Below are 23815 nucleotides of genomic sequence, written 5' to 3'. Positions count from 1 at the left end.
ATAAACAGAGAAACAATGAAATTAACATGTTGTGAACCAAATGGATTCAACAGATATCTACAGAAACTTTCACCCCAAAACAAAGGACTATACCTTCTTCTCAGAGCCTCACAGAACCTGCTCCAAAATTTATCACATAATTGTGCACAACACAAAACTCAACAGACACAAGAAGACTGAAATAACCCCATGCATTCTATTAGATCACCACGAACTAAGGCTGGACTTCAACAACAACACAAACAACAGAAAGCCCAAATACTCATGGAAACTGAACAAGTTTCTACTCAATGATAACTTGGTCAGGGAAAAAATAAGGAAATTAAAGCCTTTCTAGAATTCAATGAAAGTGAAGGCACAACGTACCCAAACTTATGGGATACAATGAAAACACTGCTAAGAGGAAAATTCATAGCACTAAGTGCCTTCATAAAGAAATTGAAGACATCTAATTCTAGCAAATTAATAGCACACCCGAAAGCTCTAAAAAAAAAAAAAAAAGCAGACACGCCTAAGAGGAGCAGATGGCTGGAAATAGTCAAACTCAGGGTTGAAATTAATTAATTACAAACCAAAAACAATACAAAGAAATCAACAAAACCAAGAGCTGGTTCTTTGAGAAAATCAATAAGATAGACAAACTCTCAGCTAAACTAACAAAAAGGCATAGAGATAGTATCCAAATAAACAAAATCAGAACTGTAAAGGGAGATTTAACCAAAACTGAGAAAATCATTAGGTCTTGCTTCAATAGCCTGTACTCCACAAAACTGGAAAATCTGAACAAGATGGATGAATTTCTAGATAGATACCATATATCAAAGTTACATCAAGATCAGATAAGCTATCCAAACAGTCCTATAACTCCTAAGGAAATAGAAGCAGTCACCCAAAGTCTCTCAACAACAATGACAACGATGATGACAACAACAAAAACAGCAACAACATAAGAGCCCAGGGCCAGATGGTTTTAGTGTAGAATTCTACCAGACATTTAAAGAGCTAATACCAATACTTGGCAAACTATTCTACAAACCTGAAAGAGAAGGAATACTACCTAACTCCTTCTATGAAGCCATGGTTACTCTGATAACTAAACCACACAAAGACTCAACAAAGAAAGAGAACTTCAATTTCACTTATGAACATCAATGCAAAAATACTTAATAAAATCCTTGCAAACAGAATCCAAGAACACATAAAAAATATCATTCAACATGATACAGATACTGACTTGGCCACTTTGAAATGATTTCTAAAAATATTAGCATAATATATTCATAATTTGTATTTATTTACATATATAACTTAGCTATGAATTTTTATATTGATAAGAAATATACTATGTGTGTGCATGTATGTGAATACACTCATTCCACAGCACTTGTGTAAAGATCAAAGGAGCTAGCGGGTTCCAAAGACTGGATTCAGGTTTTCAGGCTTGGTAGCAAGCAAGCACCTGCCCAGCCATCTTATTAGACCCAGATTTATTAATTTGGAAAAAGTCTCACAGTATAGCCTAGGCTGGCCTCAAATTTGTGCTCTTCCTGCCTCAGCTGCCTGATTGCAGACGTGAATTAGCACTCTCTGCTTGAAATGCTTGAAGAAATGAGCCTCAGAGGCCACATTTCAGGAGCATGTCAGATTCTTCCAGAGTTCCACCTTTGTGATCAGCAGCAAACATTCAAGTGGGGATGGGATTTGGATGGAGGTCAGTGATGAATAATTGAAATTCCTTCCCCATTGCCACTATTTTCGATTGACTAGTGTCCCATAAGAAACAACACTGGGACCTTGCAGTGCTGGCATATGCCTTTAATTCCAGCACTCAGGAGGCAGGGGCAGGGGCAGGGGGAGAGGCAGAGAGGCAGGGGGAGAGGCAGAGAGGCAGGGGGAGAGGCAGAGAGGCAGAGAGGCAGAGAGACAGAGAGGCAGAGAGGCAGAGAGACAGAGAGGCAGAGAGGCAGAGAGACAGAGAGGCAGAGAGGCAGAGAGGCAGAGAGGCAGAGAGGCAGAGAGGCAGAGAGGCAGAGAGGCAGAGAGGTAGAGAGAGGAGAGGCAGAAAGGCAGAGACAGAGGCAGGTTGATCTCTGTGAGTTTGAGGCCAGCCTCATCTACAGAGCAAGTTCTAGGACAGCCAGAGAGCTACACAGAAAAACACTGTCTTGAAAAACAGCAACAAAAAATGAAACGAAATAAAATAAAATAATAAAATAAAAAAGAAACAAAGAAAGAAAAACTACACTACAGCCCTAGCCTGCAGAAGATCAGAATGTGGTCTGACACAGGGTCTGCACAGATGTCATGTTGCTGAGATGAGACTAATTGGCTGGGCCTTGGCCCAATATGCTTGTGTTCTTATGGAAACAGGGTTGGCTACAGAGGCAGACATGAACGGAGGGAAGATAATAAGAATTCTTTAGCTATGATAAAGGAGAAGAGAGGGACACAGAGCAGGTCCTCCCTCACAGCCCTCAGAGAGAGTCAATCGGCTAACACCTTGGTTTTGCATATGAAGCCCTCCAGAATGATAAGAGTCCCTCTCTTTCCCACACATTCCGTCTACTCTGTGGTATTCTGTTAATACAACCTCCGGAACCCCAGGCAGGTCCTGGGCCTAAACCACTCCCCCACCATCATCCCTCATGCTTGCCGCCCGGCTGTGTTCTAAAGCACTTGGGAATTTGTGGCTTTCACTTCTGCTGCCCCCACGTGGTGAGGTCATGGCATGTTCTCTGGCAGAAAGGAATCCAGGCAGTCAGAGGAGCTATTACTCTCTAGCAAGACTCTGGGTAGAGGGCATATAAACTATCAGAGCTGGGTCAGAGAAACCTGAAGACAGATCGAATGCTTGAAAACTAGGGGGAAAGCAACCAGAAAATATATGCCTACAGGGACATAAAATATCTGAACTGAATGAAGATGGCTCTGCCTCAGTAATAGATTGTAGAGGGAAAACTTCAGGCCACAAAGAAGCCATATGTCTTTCTCTCTCCGTGTCTCTCCCAGTGAGGTTTCTACCACAGAAACATGTATCTTCATTAAAGTAATTAAATTTTATTTCATAAGGTAATCTCAATGAAACATATGCCACCTTGTTCATCCTAAACATTTACATACAGATACCAATATACCAGTAGTAGGTAAATTCCCTCTGGGGGAGCACTGCTTATAGTTCAGCATTTCTCAGCCTGTGTGTTGTGACCCCTTCGAGGGTCAGACTACCCTTTCACAGGGTCGCCTAAGACCATCAGAAAACACAGACATCACGATTCATAGTAGTAGTAAAAGTATGATTATGAAGTAGGAATGAGAATAATTTTATGCTTGAGGTCACCACGACATGAGGATCTCTATTAAGGGGTCACAGCATTAGGAAGGTTGAGAGTGGTTGAAACAGCAGTGACTTGGTCAAGAATCTCTACTGCCCCTGATGGCCAGGTATATATACTGCAGGAGCAAAATCCTCATACTCCAGGGTAAACCACCCCATTGCAACAGAGATGGGGCAGGAGCCTCCATGAGAAACTCGTGTGCTCAGGAGAACAAGATTATAGAGCAAGAAACCCACAGAAAGAAAAAAAAAAAGGCAAGGTTTCCTGGATCAATCTAGCTATGAAAAAAGGAGTTTCTTAAAGAGAAGAAAACAGGATTTTTTTTTCTCTTGGGTGAAGTATGCGTTAGAATGTGAAAATACAGTAGTTTCCAACAGCTCCTTTACTAAAAGCCCTGCTCTTTATAAAACCTGTGACGTAAATGATGAAGACAAGCACATCCCAGTATCCCCATGACTGAGCTGGCAGTCGCATGGAGTAGGCGGCCCCTGGGCCCCGTTGACTCAGAGTCCAGTCTTAGGTGGAAGCCATCTTTATTCCAGATGTCCTCAGTGGAGAGAGACAAGAAAGGTGTAGTAACATGGGGGGACAGTCATCAGTTGCCCCACTGGACATCACTGCTCCCTCTACGAAAAGGAGTGTTGCTTGATTAGCAAAGAGTCCTTCACCTCAGCCACAGCAAGCCAGGCTACACTACAATGTTCTGAAGCAAAATTGGATGAAAATAGAAATAACCGATGGAAAAGAATATTTCCTAGAAATACACATAATCTGGACAAGCTCCTGACTGTGATAAAAACAACACCAGAGTCACTCTTGCTTCATTTAAGTGTCTCCAACTTTGCCAGATTCTCTTCCACCAAACACACTGCAGTCATGGAGGAATACAGCTGTAGGCATGGAAATGACATTCTGTTTACACACAGTTAGTTATGTGTAACTCTCTGATAAATATGTTTTTAAACAACCCCTTCAGTCTCTAGAGCCCCAAAGCTTTCCAGACGCTAAAGCTGAAGTCCAGAGCTGTTTATTTATTCAGTCTGAGAGAGAGAGAGCAGGATTCAGAGACAGAAGACAAGAGAATTGCGAAATCAGAGTGCAGAGGGCACATTGTCAAATGACAGTCTACTAAGAGGTGAATGTATATTTGGGTAAGAAGGTTGGAAATAGTCTTTATTCGTGCAAGTGATATGTGAATATATAGTACTAAAATTATTTTAAGAATCATATATTATAAATGAACTTAAGGCCACTTTCCCAAAACACATGTCTCCTCTGCAACGGTTATTGTGGTTTCCCTCTCTGATGTACTTTCTAGTATTACAAAGGTACACACACACACACACACACACACACACACAAAACTGTGCATGCACATATAGACAACTCATAGAACTGGTCTGTTGGCTGAGAAGACAGCTCAGCTGGTAGAGTGCTTGCCATGTATAGACCTGAGTGACTGAATTTAAAGCAAAAGCTGGGGATGCTGGCACACACTTGTGATTCCAGCACTGACAGGCAAGACAGGAGACTCCCTGGGTTCACAGAACAGTCAGCCTAGTCTAATCAGTGAGTCCTGGGTTGCAAAGAGAGACTGTCTTTAAAACACAAAGAAGACAACTCCTAAGGAGCAATGGCTGACATAGACTTCTGGCTTCTCCATGCATGAGCACACACGTGCATTTACACACCAAGAAATCTACAGTTTATGAGAATGTATGCTCTTGTACAGAGAATCAACAGGATCTCTCCAAGTTCTATTCATGCAGACACTATATCCAATATCTTGAAATACTAATCTTTGTAGGCATCTTCTCCAGGCAATCACTGTCTCTTACCCAGTCAGAGCCCTCTATATTGACTTAAGGAGATCACAAACACTCTCAGCAATTAAAAGGAAGAAATACCGAGTCTATGTGTGTGAGAGAGAATCACACAGGAACACTGCAGAGGAAGCATAGAATTCATGTTATAATAACAAACCAAAGAGGTAAGTATGTTTCCTTCTGGATCCCACACAGGACTCACAGAAACGTATGGAAGTCAAGCAGACAACAGACACTGGGAACAGGATGAATGGCAGCAGATGCCTGTTCCTTTAACACAACATGAGGGAAGCAACTGGAGGAAGTATGGGCTATGGCAAACCAGAGAGTGACCTCAATCTCCTGGACATAGAGCAGACCAGCTACTTGTCTAATCTCTTCCACTTTTACAGCAGAAAAAAAAAGAACTAATATTTTTATATTTTAAAAAGTTTCTTCCAGCATTGATCACTGTATTAGTTTCTGTTCCTGACGCTGTGATAAAACATGGGCAAAGGTGATTTAAGGGAGGAAGGGTTTGTTTTGGCTCATACTCCCAGAGTTCCACCTGTCATATCTGTCACAGTGGGCAAGACAAGGAGGCTGCAGCTTCAAGAGGCTTGGTCACATCACATTCACAGCCAAGAAGCAGAGGGGTGAAGGAACGCTCCTGTCTGCTCAGCTCACTCCACAGCATACACCGTCCAGGACCCCAGGCAAGGAATCCGCCACCTACGGTGGGTAGGTCAATCTTCCCACCTCCGTTAACATAATCTCACACAGGCAAGCCCAGGAGCCCACCTCCAGGTGATTCTAGACTCTGTCAATTAACACGAACCAATCACACACTATTTAAAAGCCTTGGCTGGTCACACTGCAGGCTGAAGTCAGACTCGAGGGATTCAGATGAGTTCACAGATTTAGTTAAAGTGCTACATGTCTCACTGGTAGCAGCTACAACCAATGTTTCAATAGAACATTCTTTGTCTAATTGATATGCTTAGCACAAATAGTTTTTTTAAAAAGGTATCAGGGGTCTTTTGTGATGCTAAAGATTAAAATGATCTAAAATCATCCAGGAGGCTAGCCTCTGGATGTGTTTGTGAAGGAGTTCCTAGACTAGGTTGAGTCAGTAAGACCCATGTTGATGTGGGTCCTGACTCTACTTCCTGACTGCAGAGGTGACCAGCTATGACATGCTCCCACCACCATGACTTGCCCACCATGATAGGCTATACCCTCTATCTGTGAGCCAAAGTAAAGCCGTCATTCTCTCCTTCCTTACATTTCTTTGCGTCCAGGTTTTTGTTGTTATAGCAACCAGAAAAGTAATAAACATTTTCCTTCATAAAGGTATAACTGACCATCAAGGTGCTTTTCATTCTTCTTCTACATTTTGAATGATTTTCCTGGGAATGGAGGGAAGACTTGCTCACTGAATAATCATTTGGTTTTTCATATCTTGTTCGTTTTCTTCTGTATCTACAAGGGGTTGGTTTTAACTTGCCCTGCTTTGGCAACAGATTGAGCTCTTCACTTCGTTCCTTTGTACAAGGAAAGATGGCTCAACTCTACCTAGAGAGAGAAGTGGACTCAGGTCTCAGGGAAGATACAGTCTGAGAGGATGCTAGTGCATGGTTTCTCATCACCTGTGACCCTGATCTTGAATCAGTTGCTGCAGTGCAACACACTCTCAGGGCTGAGGATGGGAGAGACAGCCCCTGTAAAAGGAAGCCAAAGAATAACCCTCTGTCCTCTCCCCTTCTTCCCAGGATGACATGTTTAGCTAGTTCCCATCTCCACCAACCTCCAGATGGACTTAAACTGAGTGTGGCACATGGGGGTGATGAATATGAAATTATCTCCCACTGGAAGAATGAAGATTTGACTCCCAATTCTTAAGAATCTACTTGAGAGAGGGGAACAGTTCCTGGGAATGGCCTGTTCAGATGGAAACCAGGATATACCCACTACGCTTCCCTTGCTGTGCTTGAACAGGATGCTTTAAGATGGTCCATCTACCTTGAAGATGAAATCAGCCATCAGGGGTCCCGCAATCTTGAAGGTTTGTCTGTCAGCACTCTTCTGAAACTCAATCGTCGTGTTTTCTACAGTGAAAACACCAGGACTGTTGAAGCTGTGCTCTCCTCTGCTTCCTTGAAGTGTTTTTGACTCAATAACTGAAAATTTGAAAATAAGATGTAAATATGGGAACCACTCTAAAGACATTTGATTTTAAATAGCACAATTGCTTAGAGCAACAGCAGTAGGTATAATCAGTGAATATAGCACTGTTTCCTCAGCTGATGGGCACTGGTTCATATCGGCAGAACAGACGTGGGAGGCTTTGAGGTGCTAGCAAGTGCTTCTTGGCCTGAACCATTTCTACCACAGAATAAAGAGAAATATTTTCTTGGTTTATGCTTTTTCATGAGGTACCTAACATCACAGAGTGAATGAAGCTAAGTCTCTTAGTACTCATTCAGGAGAAAGAATCTCAATTTTACTTTAAAATGTTATTTCTTTTTAAGTAAGTATAAATTCACGGAAATCAGCACAGAGATGCTCTACACCGCCTTCTCTCATCTTGTCCATAGGCTGTGAATCTACAGCACCATAGCCAAACCAGGAACTGATGTGTGCTGTGTAAGAGCAACGGTTGCTTTAACACAAGGCTAAAGAACAACTCTGTACATTTCCCAGGAACTGGGCAACAAGGAGTGTGTGGGAATCCAGAGAGGTGGCAAAGGAAAATCAGTTTCCATGGCATCCATCCACTAAAGCCCAGGGTAGAGTTTATTTCCATAGTTTGAGTTGGGTGCCTAGAGGAGCTACAGAAGTGAATGCTTTATAGTTCTGAGTCCCCATAGAGCCCTCTGTGGCATCTAAAGCAGGTGGCAAAGTGGGAGACCCCAGGAGTCTATGATCATCCCACCATTACTAAGGATGGGGATATGCATCTGTGTTCTACTGTCTACTGCTCAAGTGATTTCTGCCCTCCAGCCTCCTTAGTGAGGAGAGGAGACGTGAGCAAGTAGGACCAGCAGCTTCACGTGGTGGAAAGCACCACTATGGCCCGATGCCTTCTTCTATGCCCAGATCTCGTGTATCTTATATTTATGTTTCCACATGTGAGCCAGCATGATACTGTATGTACCATGTGCATGCAGGAGCCCGTGAGTGTCAGAGAACATCAGCTCCCTTTGAACTGGATTTATAGGCGAGTGTTAGCTGCAGCGAGGGTGCTGAACTGAAAGAGTAACTTGACCCATCTCTCCAGCCCCTGTAAGGGCAAGTTTAAATATTTTAATCTGTATTTAAGAAAAACAATGATGGCTTTAAAGATAATGACTGCTTCTAGCCATCTCTAACCAAAGGACTTACACTGTGGCTCCTTTGGAAAGAGGCAAAACCAGGTGAACAAGAGATTTGTTTAGACCAGTGTTTTTCAACCTGTGTGTTGTGACCCCTTTGGGGGTCAAATGACCTTTTCACAGGACTCACCTAAAACCATGAGAAATCACAGATATTTACATTATGATTCATAACAGTGTAAAAAAACCTTCATAACGATTACAGTTATAAAATAGCAATGAAAAAGTGTTACGGTTGGGGTTCCCCACAACATGGGGAACTGTGTCAAAGGTTCAGATCATTAGGCAGGTTACAACTACTGGTTTTGACTGTGGAGGTTAGGAAAGCTTTCTTAGGTGGCTGTGCGTGAGAGTGGACGGCTAGCCCTTCAACACCAAATGTGTCCCCACAGCAAATGCGCGTTGGCAGCGGGTACCTGTCTTGCTCAGCTTTGCTTTACTTTGGTCATTATGTATAGTGCCATAGTTCTAGTCACGCTCAGAAGACAGAACTTGGGAGAAAATTATATCTTCAGTTGGTGGAGGTTCCAGCCTATGACATATTGCCCTTTTGGGTTATGGTTATTAGAACCTTCGGTTTACTATTACCTTGAATTTTAATTTTTTTAAAAAAGTGTGTGTGTGTGTGTGTGTGTCTGTGTGTGTGTCTGTGTGTGTGTGTGTGTGTCTGTGTGTGCTGTGTGAATGTCCACTGCATGAGTGCAGTTCTCACAGTGGCCAGAAGAGGGCACTGGATGTATGCCCTGGAGCTGCACTTTCATGCAGATGTGAGCTACCATGTGGGTGATGGGAACCAAACTTTCCCTGCAAAAGTAGCTCTTGAACATTAAGCATCTCTCCAGGCCTTTACTATTTTTTTAAATTACATTTACTTTTTTATGGGTGTGTGTGTGCCACCACTCTTTTGTCCTATCACATAGCTCCTGGGGATTGAACTCAGGTAGCCAGACCTGACAGCAAATGCCTTCAGCTGCTGAGTCACCTCACCAGCTGAGTCAAACATAATTAAAGCCATAGCTTTGTTATAATTACATTTGCTATAATTACAAAAACAATTACATTGCTTTTGCAGGGACTTTCTTATTGCTTCCATTTGGGGAGGAACACATGACTGGAAAATCCAGGGCTGTGTGTTCCCTACAGTAATGTGGCTAGGATTAGAACATGCTAGAAAATCAGGATCTAAGAGTGCTAGGCAGACTGTGAGATGGACACTCTATAATTAAATTTTATCCCACAACAAAGGGGCTTGAAATTAATGGTACCAAGCACTCTCAGTTTTCAATACTGCCGCCATTTGGAAGGTTACAGTTAATATGGACCTTTAAAGGGTGATTTAATACTGAAAAATAAGCTTGATTTCAGAAATATAGCTTTTATAAAGAATTGGTTATATAAAACAAGAAAACAAAACCCCTTCTGTACTGTGAAACTCAGACATGTAAACTAAATCCTTTGCAAGGCAGCCAGTGGAGAAGGGTGGTTTTCAGAAAGGCTTCCAGAGCCGCCTGTGGGGCTGTTCAGAAGAGGAAAACTCCAAGCAATAGATCTGTCACTTGGAGAAGTGAGGGAACTTCTGAACTCTGAACTCCAGAAGAGTGCCAGTCTCTAACACAAAGCCAGGCTTCATCCACCAGCACACGCTGGTGAAAATGAGGCTTCCCCAGGGCATTAGCCCGTACTTACTCTGTTTACTGCTTTCATATTCTGTTTTTATAACTTAAAAAGTCCCTTAGAGCTGGCACGATGGCTGACACTGGCAAACCCAGGCCTCAGGAGACTAAGTCAAGAAGTTTAGTACAAGTTCAAAGCCAGCCTAGGGTACATGATGAGTTCTAGGACAACCTGGACCACAGAGCAAGACCTTCTCTCAAAACAACACTATAGTCTTCCAAAACTGAACTTGGGAACCACCTTCAGTGTCGTCAGGACACTCGTATGCACACACCACCTACACATACACAGAATTTAAAACAATAAAAATAAGCCTCTAGGGGGCTGGAGAGATGGCTCAGCGGTTAAGAGCACTGACTGCTCTTCCAGAGGTCCTGAGTTCAAATCCCAGCAACCACATGGTGGCTCACAACCATTCGTAATGAGATTGGATGCCCTCTTCTGGTGTGTCTGAAGACAGCTACAGTGTACTCATAAATAAAATAAATAAATAAATCTTTAAAAAAAAATAAGCCTCTAAACCCCATAAGCTTCTTCAAACTCACAGCCGAGTCTGTCTGAGACCACTGTCTTCTGTATACAACTAAGGAAGAGTTGCGTGAGGCTACAAAGATACCTTGACAGAGAGCGAGAAAACCATGACACTCCCAGTTTCTGTACACTCTAAGCAACAACTTCAAGGTAAGAGATGTCGTCTGACATTGGCAAAGAAACAGCTCCATTGTCCTTTGAGAGAAACTCTCTGTAGCCCACAAAGCCCTCACTAGCTCTCACTGACACCTGGGCTGGAAGCCATGATAAATCAGCAGCAAAGCTTATCCTTCCAGGTCAAAGGTCATTGGCAGGTCTATAATTAATTTTTTTCTTTTAGTCCCAAACTTCTGACATCTCCAGAAGATCCTTGAATCCTTGTACAGATATTATACATACAATTAGATTTTCTCTTTCATGAGGACATTAAGCTCAAATTGATATCCTTTCTACCCTAAACCATGAGAACAGAACAATTCATAGTGTGCATGAGCGTGTGTGTACACGCACACACATGCAAATAATAATAATAATAATAATAATAATAAAAGGAAAAGTGAGAGTGAGGGAGAGCATCTGGAAGGGGCTGGATGGATAAAATGGAGGGAGGGCTGAAGTGATGAAATTCCATTTCAATTCAAAGTGTATTTAGAACAGTTCCTACAGCATATGTATATTCCTAGACTGTTTCAATATAACGGAAGGAAATCCCTACCATGAACGTGGAAGGTGGGTCTTCATTTGTCTGACATTGCTGTCAGGGCATTTTGTAACATGCTAAGGTAGAATTCTACTTACAGAGCAGGGCAGGTCCTTTCGCGGTAATCCGCACACTTCGACTGCCCAAGGGAACAGCAATCACATTTTCCTCCGCTAGAAAAGAACCCAAGACAAACGTAATGAAACCTCAAGTGCTGAAGGCCCAGGAGTGTGAGTGAGCACAGGAGCTAACAGCTCAGCAGTTCCTCATAGGAACAACCAGATGACCAGTGGTTCTGCTTTCCGAGTGGACGCCCGTGAGAATCAGGAGCAGGGACTCACACAGGTATTTGCACAATCACATTCGAGGTAGCACTGTCCGCACAGCCGAAGTGTGTGGCTAAGGCAAGTGGCCGTCCACATACTGACATCTGTGTGGAACCTGCAGGTAAAGGACATTCTGACACAAGCTCTCATGCACCGACTGGGAAGAAACTGTACCAAGCGAAGTCAATTGTGAAAAGACAAGACACAGAGCCAAGTTCACACAGACAGAAAGTAGGATCATTGTTACTTGGGTATTGGGGAAGAGGGAAATAAAGAGTTTTTGCTAAGTGGGGTGAAAATTTATGTTTTAAAAGTTATAGAACATTCTAGAGACAGGTGATAACGATGGTTCCTCTGAAGCAGACACTTAAAACGACTAAAATGGTGGGGTGGTGGCGAGGGACGTTTTGAGGGATGGTTCGATCATAGTAAAATGCTTGCCTTGCAAGCGTGAGGACTTAGGTTCAATCCTGAGCACCTACATAAAAATATCAGATATGGTGATACATGCTTATAATCCTAGAGCTGGAAGGCAGTAACAGGAGGATGCCTGGGGCTCAGTGGTTAGGTAGCATAACCTAATTGGTGAGCTCTAGGCCAGTGAGAGACTGCCTCAAAAGAGGTGCCTCAAAAGAACACTTGAAGTTATCTCTAGTCTCCACATGCATGTGCACACACATGTGCATGTGCACACACATGTGCATGTGCACACACATGTGCATGTGCACACACATGTGCATGTGCACACACATGTGCATGTGCCATATATATATATATGTATATATATATATATATCATATGATATAATCTTATATTAGAAATATGTGTTTCAGTATTGTATATGTAAGTTACAGCAATACATACAACACTATATTTCATGCATATGGTACACTATATTGTGTGTGAATGGGAAGACAAAGAGTGTACACATAAGAGTGTGAGGCAGAGGATTGTGTGTCTGCTCACTACTGAGTAACAACAAGTCACTTCAGTTCCACTGTCCTTCAGATGTGAAGGGGAGCTCCCACTGAGACACTGGTGACGGTCCTCTCAGAGAGAGACTGAAAACTAGAGGGCAGAGAATATGATACATTCTGAATTTTCTGTAATAAAATGTCTTTTTAAAATAATATATGGTATGATACATACTTTTACTTAAATTTGAAATTTAAATTGGGAAGATTAAAGCTGAAATAATTGTTAATAGCAAAAAGGTGAGGGCTGAAGCCTTTTGCTGTGAGAGTTTTTGAAAACCCTTAAGCAAGCAGTTCTGTTCCAATGCTAGGCTATTAGGGATGAGTTCAGGATCAACATAACTCTGAAACTCTCACCAAAAAGAGGCAGCCCAGAGAACAGATGTGTATGAATCCATTTGACAAAGGTTATAGATAAAAATACTGAATAATAGATAACAAATTGATTCCGAGCTCTCTCAAAAGAACACAAAAGAAATTCTCAAGTGAATGACTGATTCAGTACTGGAAGATTTATCAATGAAATGAGAAACCAGAGGAACAAAGGCTTGGTTTTAATCATACCTATAGATAAAAGCATTTTCTAAAATTTAGCATACATTGATTATACCAGTCTTATTAACACCAGGAATTGAAGAAATATCCTTAAATATGATGAATTTAAGGCCATGAGCAGACTTGATGATGAGCCACTAAAATTATTCCCAGAGGTAAAAAGCAAACATCATCATCACCACCATAATCTTCCCTGTAGATTCCTGACAATGGAATTAGAAAACAGTAACATATGCAAATATATTCTGAGAAAAAAAATATTAAAATACTGTAGTCATAAAAGAAAGAAATTATGTCCAAGAGGTATTCTGATATTACACAAAATGCTTTAGAATGTCGTTATATAATTATATATTTAAATATATTTATATATTTTAATGCTATGTGATACGTATTATGCAAATATAGCACATATTATGTTAATGTCCAGCATTGTGCACTGGTATAGGCACACACAAACCTAACATAAGCTAACCCAATAGCAGTGAGCATACTTGTCACCAAGTTGTGCCTTCAGACACCACTTCCCACTACAAAAAAAATGAGGCTTTTAGGGGACCAATTACAGTTTGGATCAGAAAACAGTACATTATACCATCACAGCACACCAATGTCTTTTTGAGAACTCAAGGAAGTCCTTATAGACAAAGCTCTGGCGTCAGGTTGAAAGGACTTGGAGTTAACACAAAGGGTCCCCAGGCAGGCAATAATGCAGCAATCTGTACACCTTAATAAGAATGATAATTACAGTAAAGTTAGTCATACAAAATACACTGAAAGCAGCAATCCCAAATAATGCTGGAAAACGATACTGTTCACCACCTGGGAAGCAGCTTACAGTTCTCACATTGATAAACAGGACAGGGTAACACATGTGTGGGGCCTTGTCATACAAACCACACTGCAGGGGAGCTCGACACCTGACTGGAAGTGGGTGCCTTTCTTATAGGAAGTGTGGGAGCTTCCAAGTGAAGAGTAGGGATGTGATCCTATGAGAGATCTTCAATCACACGAGTCACAAGACAGAAGATGCGCACAGCGAGCCTCCCTGCATGATTCGGTAGGAACTACAGACACCAGCTCTAAGGGACTCACACCCAGAGGACCTGAACACAAGGAGGTCTTCAGGTGGAGTAGCTTATTTCATGCGAACAGCATACAAAACAAAGGGAACATAGACTATGTGGGGCCAGTGTTGAAAAGCAATGTGAAGACCAGAGACTAGACAGTGAGTGACAACCTTCTTCAACACGCAATTGTCAAGAGGAAAGAAGAGCAGAGCAACTGCTTACTCCTTAAAAGGTTGCAAAGAAGCCTGACAATGTAGTGTACACCTTTTAATACCAGCACTAAGGGACACAGAGGCAGGTGGATCACTGTGAGCTCAAAGCCAGCCTGGTCTACAGATGGAGGTCCAGGAGAGCCAGGGCTACATACTGAGACCTTGTCTTGAAAAACAGGTTGGCTTTTTTTTTGTTTTTTTTTTTTTTAAAAAGGTTCCAAAGAGACTGAAGGAAACTTCTGGCCTTATTTAATGACTAATTTGACAAAATAAGAAAACAACATCAAAGCAAGCAACAAGTAAGGATTTCTGAAAGCAAAAGACAATGAGTAAAAATTGTAACTACCAGCATTTCCAAAGCCCCCAAAATTAACTCAAGGCTTGCAAAAGTCTGGGCAGTAATTATTCTAAGAAAAACATGGGGTAAGAAAAGACTACGGGATATCAACTTGTTTATTTCTATCTTCCCATTTTCTACCCCCATAGTAACCTTTTTTAAAAAACAAAAACAAAAACAAAAAAACAATAAACAAAAAACAAAAAATGCTCTAACCCTAGTGAAGGCCACCAACTTGCCAGACTCTGCAGGAGTGGAAATGGGCTTGTGGCGCCCTAAAAGCCCAATTCCCAGTGGTCATTACTTGGCTTGTGTGGTAGCTTCCTGGAAGACCTCACTCACTAAGCTGCCTGAATCTGACCTGTGAGCTTGCCCAGTACAGACAGCCTCTCGATGAAAGTTTGACCAAAACAATCAGAAGTCATTATTTAATCTCAAGGCTACATGAGCTCTTCAGTAAGTATCAAAAACCTTCAGTGGAAGAACTGGAAAACCTTGTCCAGAGCATTCCTGGGCATGGGTGGATGGTCATATGTATGGATGGCTGTGTGCTTATGCAGAAAGGCCAGCAAAGACCTTGAGCTCTTGTCTCTTTACCCTGAAGCAGAGAGTGTTGGTTAGAACAAAACTGCCAGCTACCTGGTTGTCTGTTGGAAATATGTCCTAACATACACACACACACGCACACACCCCACATGCATATACATTCATATACACACATACACCCGCACATACATTCACACATTCACACACTCATGCACACACATACATACACACACACCACACATGCACATAACTCACACAGGCACATACACTCACACATACACTCACACATGTACACACTCACATGCCTACACACACACACTCACTCATGTAAACACTTGCACACATGCATACACTCATACATGCACACAATTCTACACAAACATATACACTCACACACGAGCACACATATACACATACGCACACACACCACACCACACACAATTTCACAAGTATATCACAATAGAGAATAACCAGACACGTCTAGAACATTGAACATTTTGTAAGACAACTAAAAAGAACTCTTTAAAAAACTGATACCGTAGAAAATGGTTTCTACATAAAAAAAGAGATTTTTAAAACTAAATGCCGTGAAGGAAAAGACTGGTCCATGAATCAAAATGTGATGCATGCAGCTTAGATTCTATAGGTACAGCTAGAATGATGGATGATGGGTAAATGAGGCATGTAGCATAAACGCAGTGTAAATATTGAACCCAGGTACAAGATCTATAGGAACAAATGGTATTAGTTAGAAATATCTACTTGTACTGAAAAAATTAAGAGAATCGACACATTAAAACTCGGCAAATAAAAGCAAGGTGTGAACATTTTCTATTCCCATGTATGTGTGTGTAGTATGTGTGAAAGTGCATACCCATCTCTGCATATATGGGGACACATCCACGTTTGTATGTGCACATGGAGACTCAAGGTTGATATCCAGAATCTTCAGGCAGGGTCTCTCAATCAAGCACCGAGCTTGCTACCCAGTTTATTCCAGGGATCCCCTTTCTGGCCCTGTGACGATGAAATTATAGGTGAGTGACCACACCAACTTGATATTGCCATGAGGTTCGGGGGTCCAAGATCTGGTGTTTTTGCTTGCATGCAGGGCAAACACTTATGTGCTGAGCCATGTCCCCAGGCCAAGAAAAATAGTTACATCATCTGATTGTGTGCCCTTCTTGGAAGCACTTGTTATATGGAAGGTTCACGATGTATTGTGCGAATGTTGAACACACATACATAGCAACCCCCGGGATATAGGCAATTAGCAATAGTATTTACACTGTTAAAGAACAGACCTGGTTAGGATTTGTGGATGAAAGCATGCCAACTTTATAATATAAATTATTGATATATATTGTACATATTCAATCACTTCACCTCTGCCAAGAAGGACCCATCACATGATAACTGTGCAGTCTGTTAGACAATGATTGATCATATTGCCTGTTGGCCATTTTGGTTTTCTTTGCTAGGAGAGTCTGGACTTTATATAACAAGCATATAGCAAATCATATGTAATAAAAACAGTTTTTAAAATGTATTTTTTGAACATACAAAACAAAACTTTCTTTGAATTAATGAAGAGTTATTTGAGCAGATCAATTGGAGTGAACAGTAACAGTACACATGTAGGCTATAGTATTCTTGAGAAGTGTGTGTGTGTGTGTCCCCATTGCTACAGTTTCCCATGAAACCACACAGGCCAGAGTCCTGACAGTTTATTTTTGCAGAGGATAGCGGAGCCCAGTTCTCCCACTGTGTTACTCTTAGATTGGGCCGCAAAGGCAACAGGAGAGGTTTGGAACTAGGGTCATCCTATAAGGAGGCTCTTCTGCAGAGATTAATGTCTTCAGATTCTCGGGAAAGTAATTTTCACCCTGCAATGCAAGTGCTTCTTCTAATCCAGAACCCTTTGTTTCAGTGACCTATCTGTCTCAGTCTCTGATACATTCAAGCACACAGACACATGGATTAAGGGAACAGAAAAATAAGAATTAAACCTACACTGCCACAGCTGCCTGCTTTTTGTTGATTTGTTATATATATATATATATTGTTGGTAAAAAAGCATCTTTAAGAAATAGTTCTGGGAAAACTGGATGACAACATGTACTTTCTCATCCCACACATGCACGCGTGTGCACACACACACACATTCCATCCTAGGTATGAATCACTAGGAAACCTGCTGCAGCTGATTCCTGCTCACTCTCAGGGATCCTGCCTCATAAGTGAAGGTCAGACCAGAGAGTACCTGCAGCCCAAGTCCTGTTGAGGATGCTGTACCACTGTCACTTCATAGGACCTATACATAGCAAGAATAAAGTCAAAGTCACACTGGGCAGAAGGGGAGACCTGACTCCACCACAAATGCTTTTCAGCAGTGTGTATTCACTGACTTGTATGAGTGAGTCTAACTCAGAGGGGTGACCAGGGTGAACCCTGTGAGGCAGAAGCACTGGGGTGGTGGGCAGAAGCCTGAGGTAATCCTGGAGCACCTGGAGGACAGCTTTAAGGTGCCTTCAGGTGGAGCCGTAAGGGGATTGTTGATGGGTTGCAGAAAAGCCATTCCGTGCTGAAGAGCAGGCTGTACCAGAGGCTCTGAGCAATGGGATGATGAAAAAGTAGAGACAGCCTATGTAAACAATCTCTCAAACACTTGGCAGCAGTGGTCGGCAAGGATTTGGGCAGGAATAGAGACTGGTGTGTTTGAAAGACTTTTCTTGATGTAGTTGTAAAAGAACTAAATGATGAAAACACGTTCTGTCTATTTTAAATCTAAAACTAAATGCTCATATATTTTGATATGCACATATGTACATTTAGACATGGATATATACACACATATTAAAAATTAGACTTTAAGGATGGGAGAGACCTGATCACACAAAGCTCTGATGGGAAAGGGAGGGAAGATAAAGGAGAGGGGCTGATGGGCGGAGTGAGGTCTCTGAGGAAGCAGAGGGGCTGGAGTCCAGAGCCCAGATGGAGGGATTAATTAGCTTTGGAAAGCAAGGCAGCCTTGTGCCTCTGCAGCAGGAGGGGGAGGAGCGGGTGCAGCTGCAGGGCGCGGCCTCTTCTGGTGGTTTCTGTTTTTATTGGGATTTTTTTTCAATACTTTTTGGAACCTAGAATATAATCCTTTTTTTTTTTACTTATTTTATTTACTTGTATCTTTTTCAGTACTGGAAATTGAACTGAGGGTCTTCTGCATTGGGGAAAGCATTCTTGCCTACCATGAGCTATAGCCCCAGTTCCCTTCTTAGTACTCACTGGGATTTCAGGGCTGGCTTTGAACTCATGTTGTATGCAAGACTAGCTTGGAACTTGCAATCCTCCTGCCTTAGCCTCCTAAATAGCAGAGATTATTGGACCATGTCATCAGGTCTAGCTTCCCAAATGTGTGTGTGTGTGTGTGTGTGTATGTATATAATATATATATTATGTATATAATGTATGTATGATATATATATAAATAAAATTGCATATAAAATTATACACACACACACACACACACATATATATATATATATTTACATAAAAGTGCAATTCTCTTCACATAGGCCTGCATACCTGTAGTCAGAAAAGTTGTCTTGGTTCATGGATTTGGAGGGTCCAGCTCCTGGCCCTGTTGTTTTTGGATCTGTAGTGATGTATGTCACGGTGTTGGATATACATGTTGGAATAAAACTCCTCGACTCCTGCCAGCTGGGAAGCAGGAAGGGAGAGAAGATCCCAGGCAGTACCCCAGTACCCTTTTCAATAGCAGAACCCAATATGAGGCATGATAGTATGTCTCTGTAATCTCAGCACTAGAGAAACTAAGGCAGGGTGGCTGACACCAGTTTGAGACCAGCCTAGACTACAGAGTGAGATCCTGTCTCAAGAAAGGAAGAAAAAAAGGAAAAGAGCAAGACTGAGGACCTCACTCCTAACCTCCTCCCACTAGGCCCCGCCTCCTAAAGAAGCCACTGTCTCCAAGTAGCTACAACCAGAGGCTGGTGACCAAGCCAGCTGTACTCTGGGAAGTGGGGGCGGGGAGTTGAGATTCAAAACATAATACTAAGGTTTGAAAGACTGCTGGTCAGACAGACAGATGTGGTGGCTCTTGATTCACAAATTTTAGACCACTGATGGATATAAAGTATTTGTTTTTTGCTACAAATGCTGTTCGCTCTGGTATAAGCCTTGTTCCCCATAGTTTATTTGTCCTTCCTATTAGAATGGGCAACTTCTAGGCCTTCTGGCAAACTCTCCCTGGGTCTGGAGCTAGCCTAGAGCTGTGGATCAGGTGGGGTAAGAACTAGAATAAGAGCAGGCTCAGAGAGGCCTCTGGGAACCTCCCATGTAGGTGCACAGATGAAGGTGCCAAACAAGGTTAAGGTACCCTCAGATCCCACACATTCCATGGTGGCAGAATCCAGTGGCTGAAGTGTATCCCACCGACCAGAGGCTTCTTCTGTGTTCTACACCATCATATTGATGGCAAGAGGCCCACATCTGGGAACGCTCAGATTTGGAGGTGGTGATGGCAGCCAATCGTTCCTGCGGGACACTGATTATTTTGGAATTCTTCCCAAACCTTCTCATTGAAAATCTGTCCTGTGATGTCCTTGATCCTGCCAATGGCAGCACCATCTTCCAGGGCCTTTCTTCTCACTCTTTAGGTGGGATATGCATCACTTTAACTGTACAAACTATAGAGAGGGGCAACGTCAAATAGAGGTTAAGTTCCCAGACTCTGAGTCTGACAACATGAGCTGGAACAGCAGCACCTTGGCCTAAAAAGTTGCCTTCAGTGCTTAGTGAGCAATACTTGCAAAAGGTTCATCAAAGAACGTGTGTGTGTGTGTGTGTGTGTGTGTGTGTGTGTGTAAAAGCCAGTGGCTGCAAACTCAATCATTCTGTATGGTGATTGTAAATCAAACGTAGTGCCATGAGATGTTGGATGAAGGCTGAGGAGGTGTTGTGGTCCAGGTACCATGCTATGTTACTTGAGACAAACTGCCATTTTGTACTAGTGGAAAGCCATCTCTGCAATGAAGACCACTGTATTTGTTCATGTTTCAGTGACTTGCCCAGCAGCATAGAGGTCCTAAGTCAGACGTCCAAGGTTTGAACCAAAAACCTCCACACTTAGCTCTTCTTCTGAGAGCCTGGCTTACCTTGTATTTCAGTGGGCTCACCACGTATGTTCTCGATGGCACCACTGTGTGATTTACAATCACCACACGGATGAATGAGTTTGCAGCCACTGGCTTACACGCACACACACACACACACACAAACACACATGCATGCGCAAGCAAGCACACAATGATCAAACCCAGCTGTTCCCTGTTATTATTTTTTTCAATTTCTAGTTTCCTGTTGTGGATCATGGCTTTGCTAAGTCACAAGACACGTAGGAAATAGACCTCAGTGTGACAGTGTGGATGTACTGTCTCTGCACTTAGGAGGCAGAGGCAATATGGTCAGGAGTGTCAGTCATTCTTAGCCACATGAGACCTTATTTCAAATAAAAAGGTGTATTGGAAAATGTCCTCACAATATTAAAGGTTCAATAAGCATCAACTGCAGCCACATCCTGGGATTGTGATCTATATCAAAATGCTTATTTTCACTAGTAAGTCCAAGTATACCAGCATATATATTTTATTATTTTGTTTTATTTAATATATATTACAAGATAACATAAGGAAAATGGACCTTCATGTTAACAGCATCTCCACTTTCCTCTGTGTGTGTGTCCATGTGATTATTTGTTTGCGTTTTTGTATGTTTTGTGTGTCTGTGTGATCTTTTCTATTGTTTGGGGTTGTTTTTTGTTAAATGCTCTTTTGTTTAAATATTTTCATGTTACTTTTCTTTTCCCCTTGTGCTGGTCAGTTTGACATAAACCTAGACTCACCTGGGAAGAGGGAATCTTAATTGAGAAAATGCCTTCACAAGGTTGCCTATAGGCAAATCTGTAGGGCATTTTCCCTCTTAATGATTAGTGTGGGAGGGCCCAGCGCACAGTGGGTGGTGCCATCTCTGAGCAGGTGGTCCTACGTTGTATTAGAAAGCAGGCCCAGCAAGCCATGTGCAAGCCAGTAAGAAGCATTCGTCCTTGGCCTTTGCATTAGCTCCTGCGCCCATGAGTTCCAGCCCTGCCTTCCCTCAGCCATGGAGTGTGATTTGAACGTTGTAAGATGAAATAAACTCTCTCTTCTATGAGTTGTCACGAGTCATGGTGTTTTACCCCAGCGATAGAAACTCTGAGTCATCCCTTATCTACATTCTCTATTATCCAAATGTACACAGCTATCCACACGACTCTCACATACAAACACACCATTCAACAGAACATACTAGTTTCTTTCTTTTTTTTTTTCAGGAAGAAAAGAATGGGATCTGAACAGATACTAGTGTTCGTAATAGACCACTAAACTACCATGTGCTTGCCTTTACATGGGGCTAACAGGTATGAAAGTGTTTGTTATCAGAAAGACCGTGGTGTTTGGTTACTACTCCTGCATGACCACAACCATCTGGCTGAGACTAAAGGTAGCACCTTCTATCACCTCGAGGCAAGCAGACGCTGACAGCTTTTCAAAACTACAGTAATAAAATCTGTCCGAGCTCCAGCTGTCACTCCATGGTGCAGTGGCTGGCTGTGCAGTCCCGAGAAAGGAGTCAGCGTGCAGCTGCCCGGATTCGAAAGCTGCAGGGGGTTTTCAGGCTGATTTCCACAAATGGAGAGAGGTTAGATGAAGTAAGCCAAGGATCTAAAGTAGGAAAAGGAATAGCGAGAAGCAGAGAGCATTAAAGAGTGGTAGGAATACAGCAAGGATTTCCACACGCTGGAAATGGATTCCTCTCTCTCCCCTGCCTAGAGCCGCATCCTTGCCCCGCCCACACCCTGAGCCATCAGGCTTCATCATGGAAGTCAAGCATTGCAAGCGCCTGGCCTCTGTGTGCCCTGAACCTGGAGATATTTATTTACTGGCTTACCATGCCTTTGCCTCAAAAGTGTGAGGCAACCAGCAGTGTATCTAGTCAGATATGTGCTGCTGCTTACTTCCACAGCTAACTGTTCAACAGACAATAAGGAGGGGCAGGGGTCTGATACACAACCACAACTAGCAAAGTTCTGCCCAGATGGTCCATAAAAGCCTACTGTGCCTATTCCTTTCTGGCTGAATGTAGTATCTAAGAAATTAAGAGTCTGGCAGAAATGAATATGTCAGTCATCTTGACTGAAGCTGAAAAATGTAAGTGTTGGCCAGAGGTAAGAAAATCACCTGGGAAATCTAGTGGTATATCTGAACCCCTGATTCCTGGTTTCTCTGACCTCTCCCCCACCAGCACATTATAACATTGTAGGGCAGAGCTAAGGATTCTAAGGTGGGACAAACTGCCTAGGTGACCTTGATTTGCCTGCTGGATTAGGGCCCATTAAGCTAGGTTCCACCAAGGAGAAATAGGGGCGTGTTGGTTGAACCTTATCCATCTCTATTTCCGCTTCTGTTCTAGCCCATCGCTTTGAATCTTGGGTACTTTTTAATCTCACGCCGTCTCAGCTGTCTTTTCAGGATACTTTGAGAGGATGTCTGAGCACACAGACCTGAAGCCAACCATTCTAGCTACTCATGAGCTGTAAAACCTAAAACAAGGTACTTACTCCGTTTCCTTGAGATTATTTCTTCATTTGTCATGGAGAGGCATGATAGCATATACCTGATAAGAGTAAGTCAGAACATTCAGAGAAAAAAAATTGTGCCTGGCACAAAATAAACATGTAAACAGTTGGGGGGAGACAGCAGCAGCAGCAGCAGCAGCAGCAGCAGCAGCAATAGCAGTACCCTGACAACTATTAGCACTAATTAGACCCAGCACTTACATCTGGATGGTGCATGCCATGTCTCCTGGGTGACACTGGACGCTGTTGTGGGTTTTAATTTCATTCAGTGTCCCTGGAAATTACTGCTGTGGAGTTGTTGGTCCAAGTGGGCTCTTCACATTTGTTCAGGTCAGGACAACACCCTCTCACTGAGAACCTACCATGTGCCAGGGGTTGTACTAGGTGTGAAGGGGACCTGACACACCAAAACAGGAGCTCAGTATATTAATAAAAAGCTTAACTCGAAGGTACTGAGAGTGGCACGTAAAGCACAGAAGTAACCACGGAGATTTCAGGACAAAAAGGTAACTTCACATCAACTCAGTTTTGTGCAGCATAGAACCTTCTCCAGGCTCTTGCAATCTTTTCATGAAAAATTTGGAAAACTATGTCATAAAATATTTCATATTTTAAGTCTCATTTTTTTCACCTCCTATACAACCCCAAAGTTTATTTTTAAAAACAAGGCATAAGATATATAT

The 23815-nt window shown here is 42.4% G+C and overlaps 1 protein-coding gene across 1 annotated transcript in view; it reads right to left on the bottom strand.

The window, feature by feature from the left end:
• Positions 1 to 23815, bottom strand: part of Adamtsl3 (ADAMTS like 3) — a 284359-nt gene that overhangs the window by 109537 nt on the left and 151007 nt on the right. The window contains exons 8-9 of the mRNA XM_028754834.1: positions 11518 to 11592; positions 7163 to 7320 (exon numbers count right to left, since the gene is read on the bottom strand). Of these exons, the coding sequence (XP_028610667.1) occupies positions 7163 to 7320; positions 11518 to 11592 (233 nt within the window). The remainder of the gene's footprint in view (positions 1 to 7162; positions 7321 to 11517; positions 11593 to 23815) is intronic.

The sequence above is a fragment of the Grammomys surdaster genome, unplaced genomic scaffold (genome assembly GCF_004785775.1).
Source record: "Grammomys surdaster isolate TR1022 unplaced genomic scaffold, NIH_TR_1.0 126036, whole genome shotgun sequence".
In the NCBI taxonomy this organism is placed as follows: Eukaryota; Metazoa; Chordata; class Mammalia; order Rodentia; family Muridae; genus Grammomys; species Grammomys surdaster.
The sequence above is the reverse complement of the archived record's forward strand: the minus strand, read 5'-3'. Positions and strand labels throughout refer to the sequence as shown.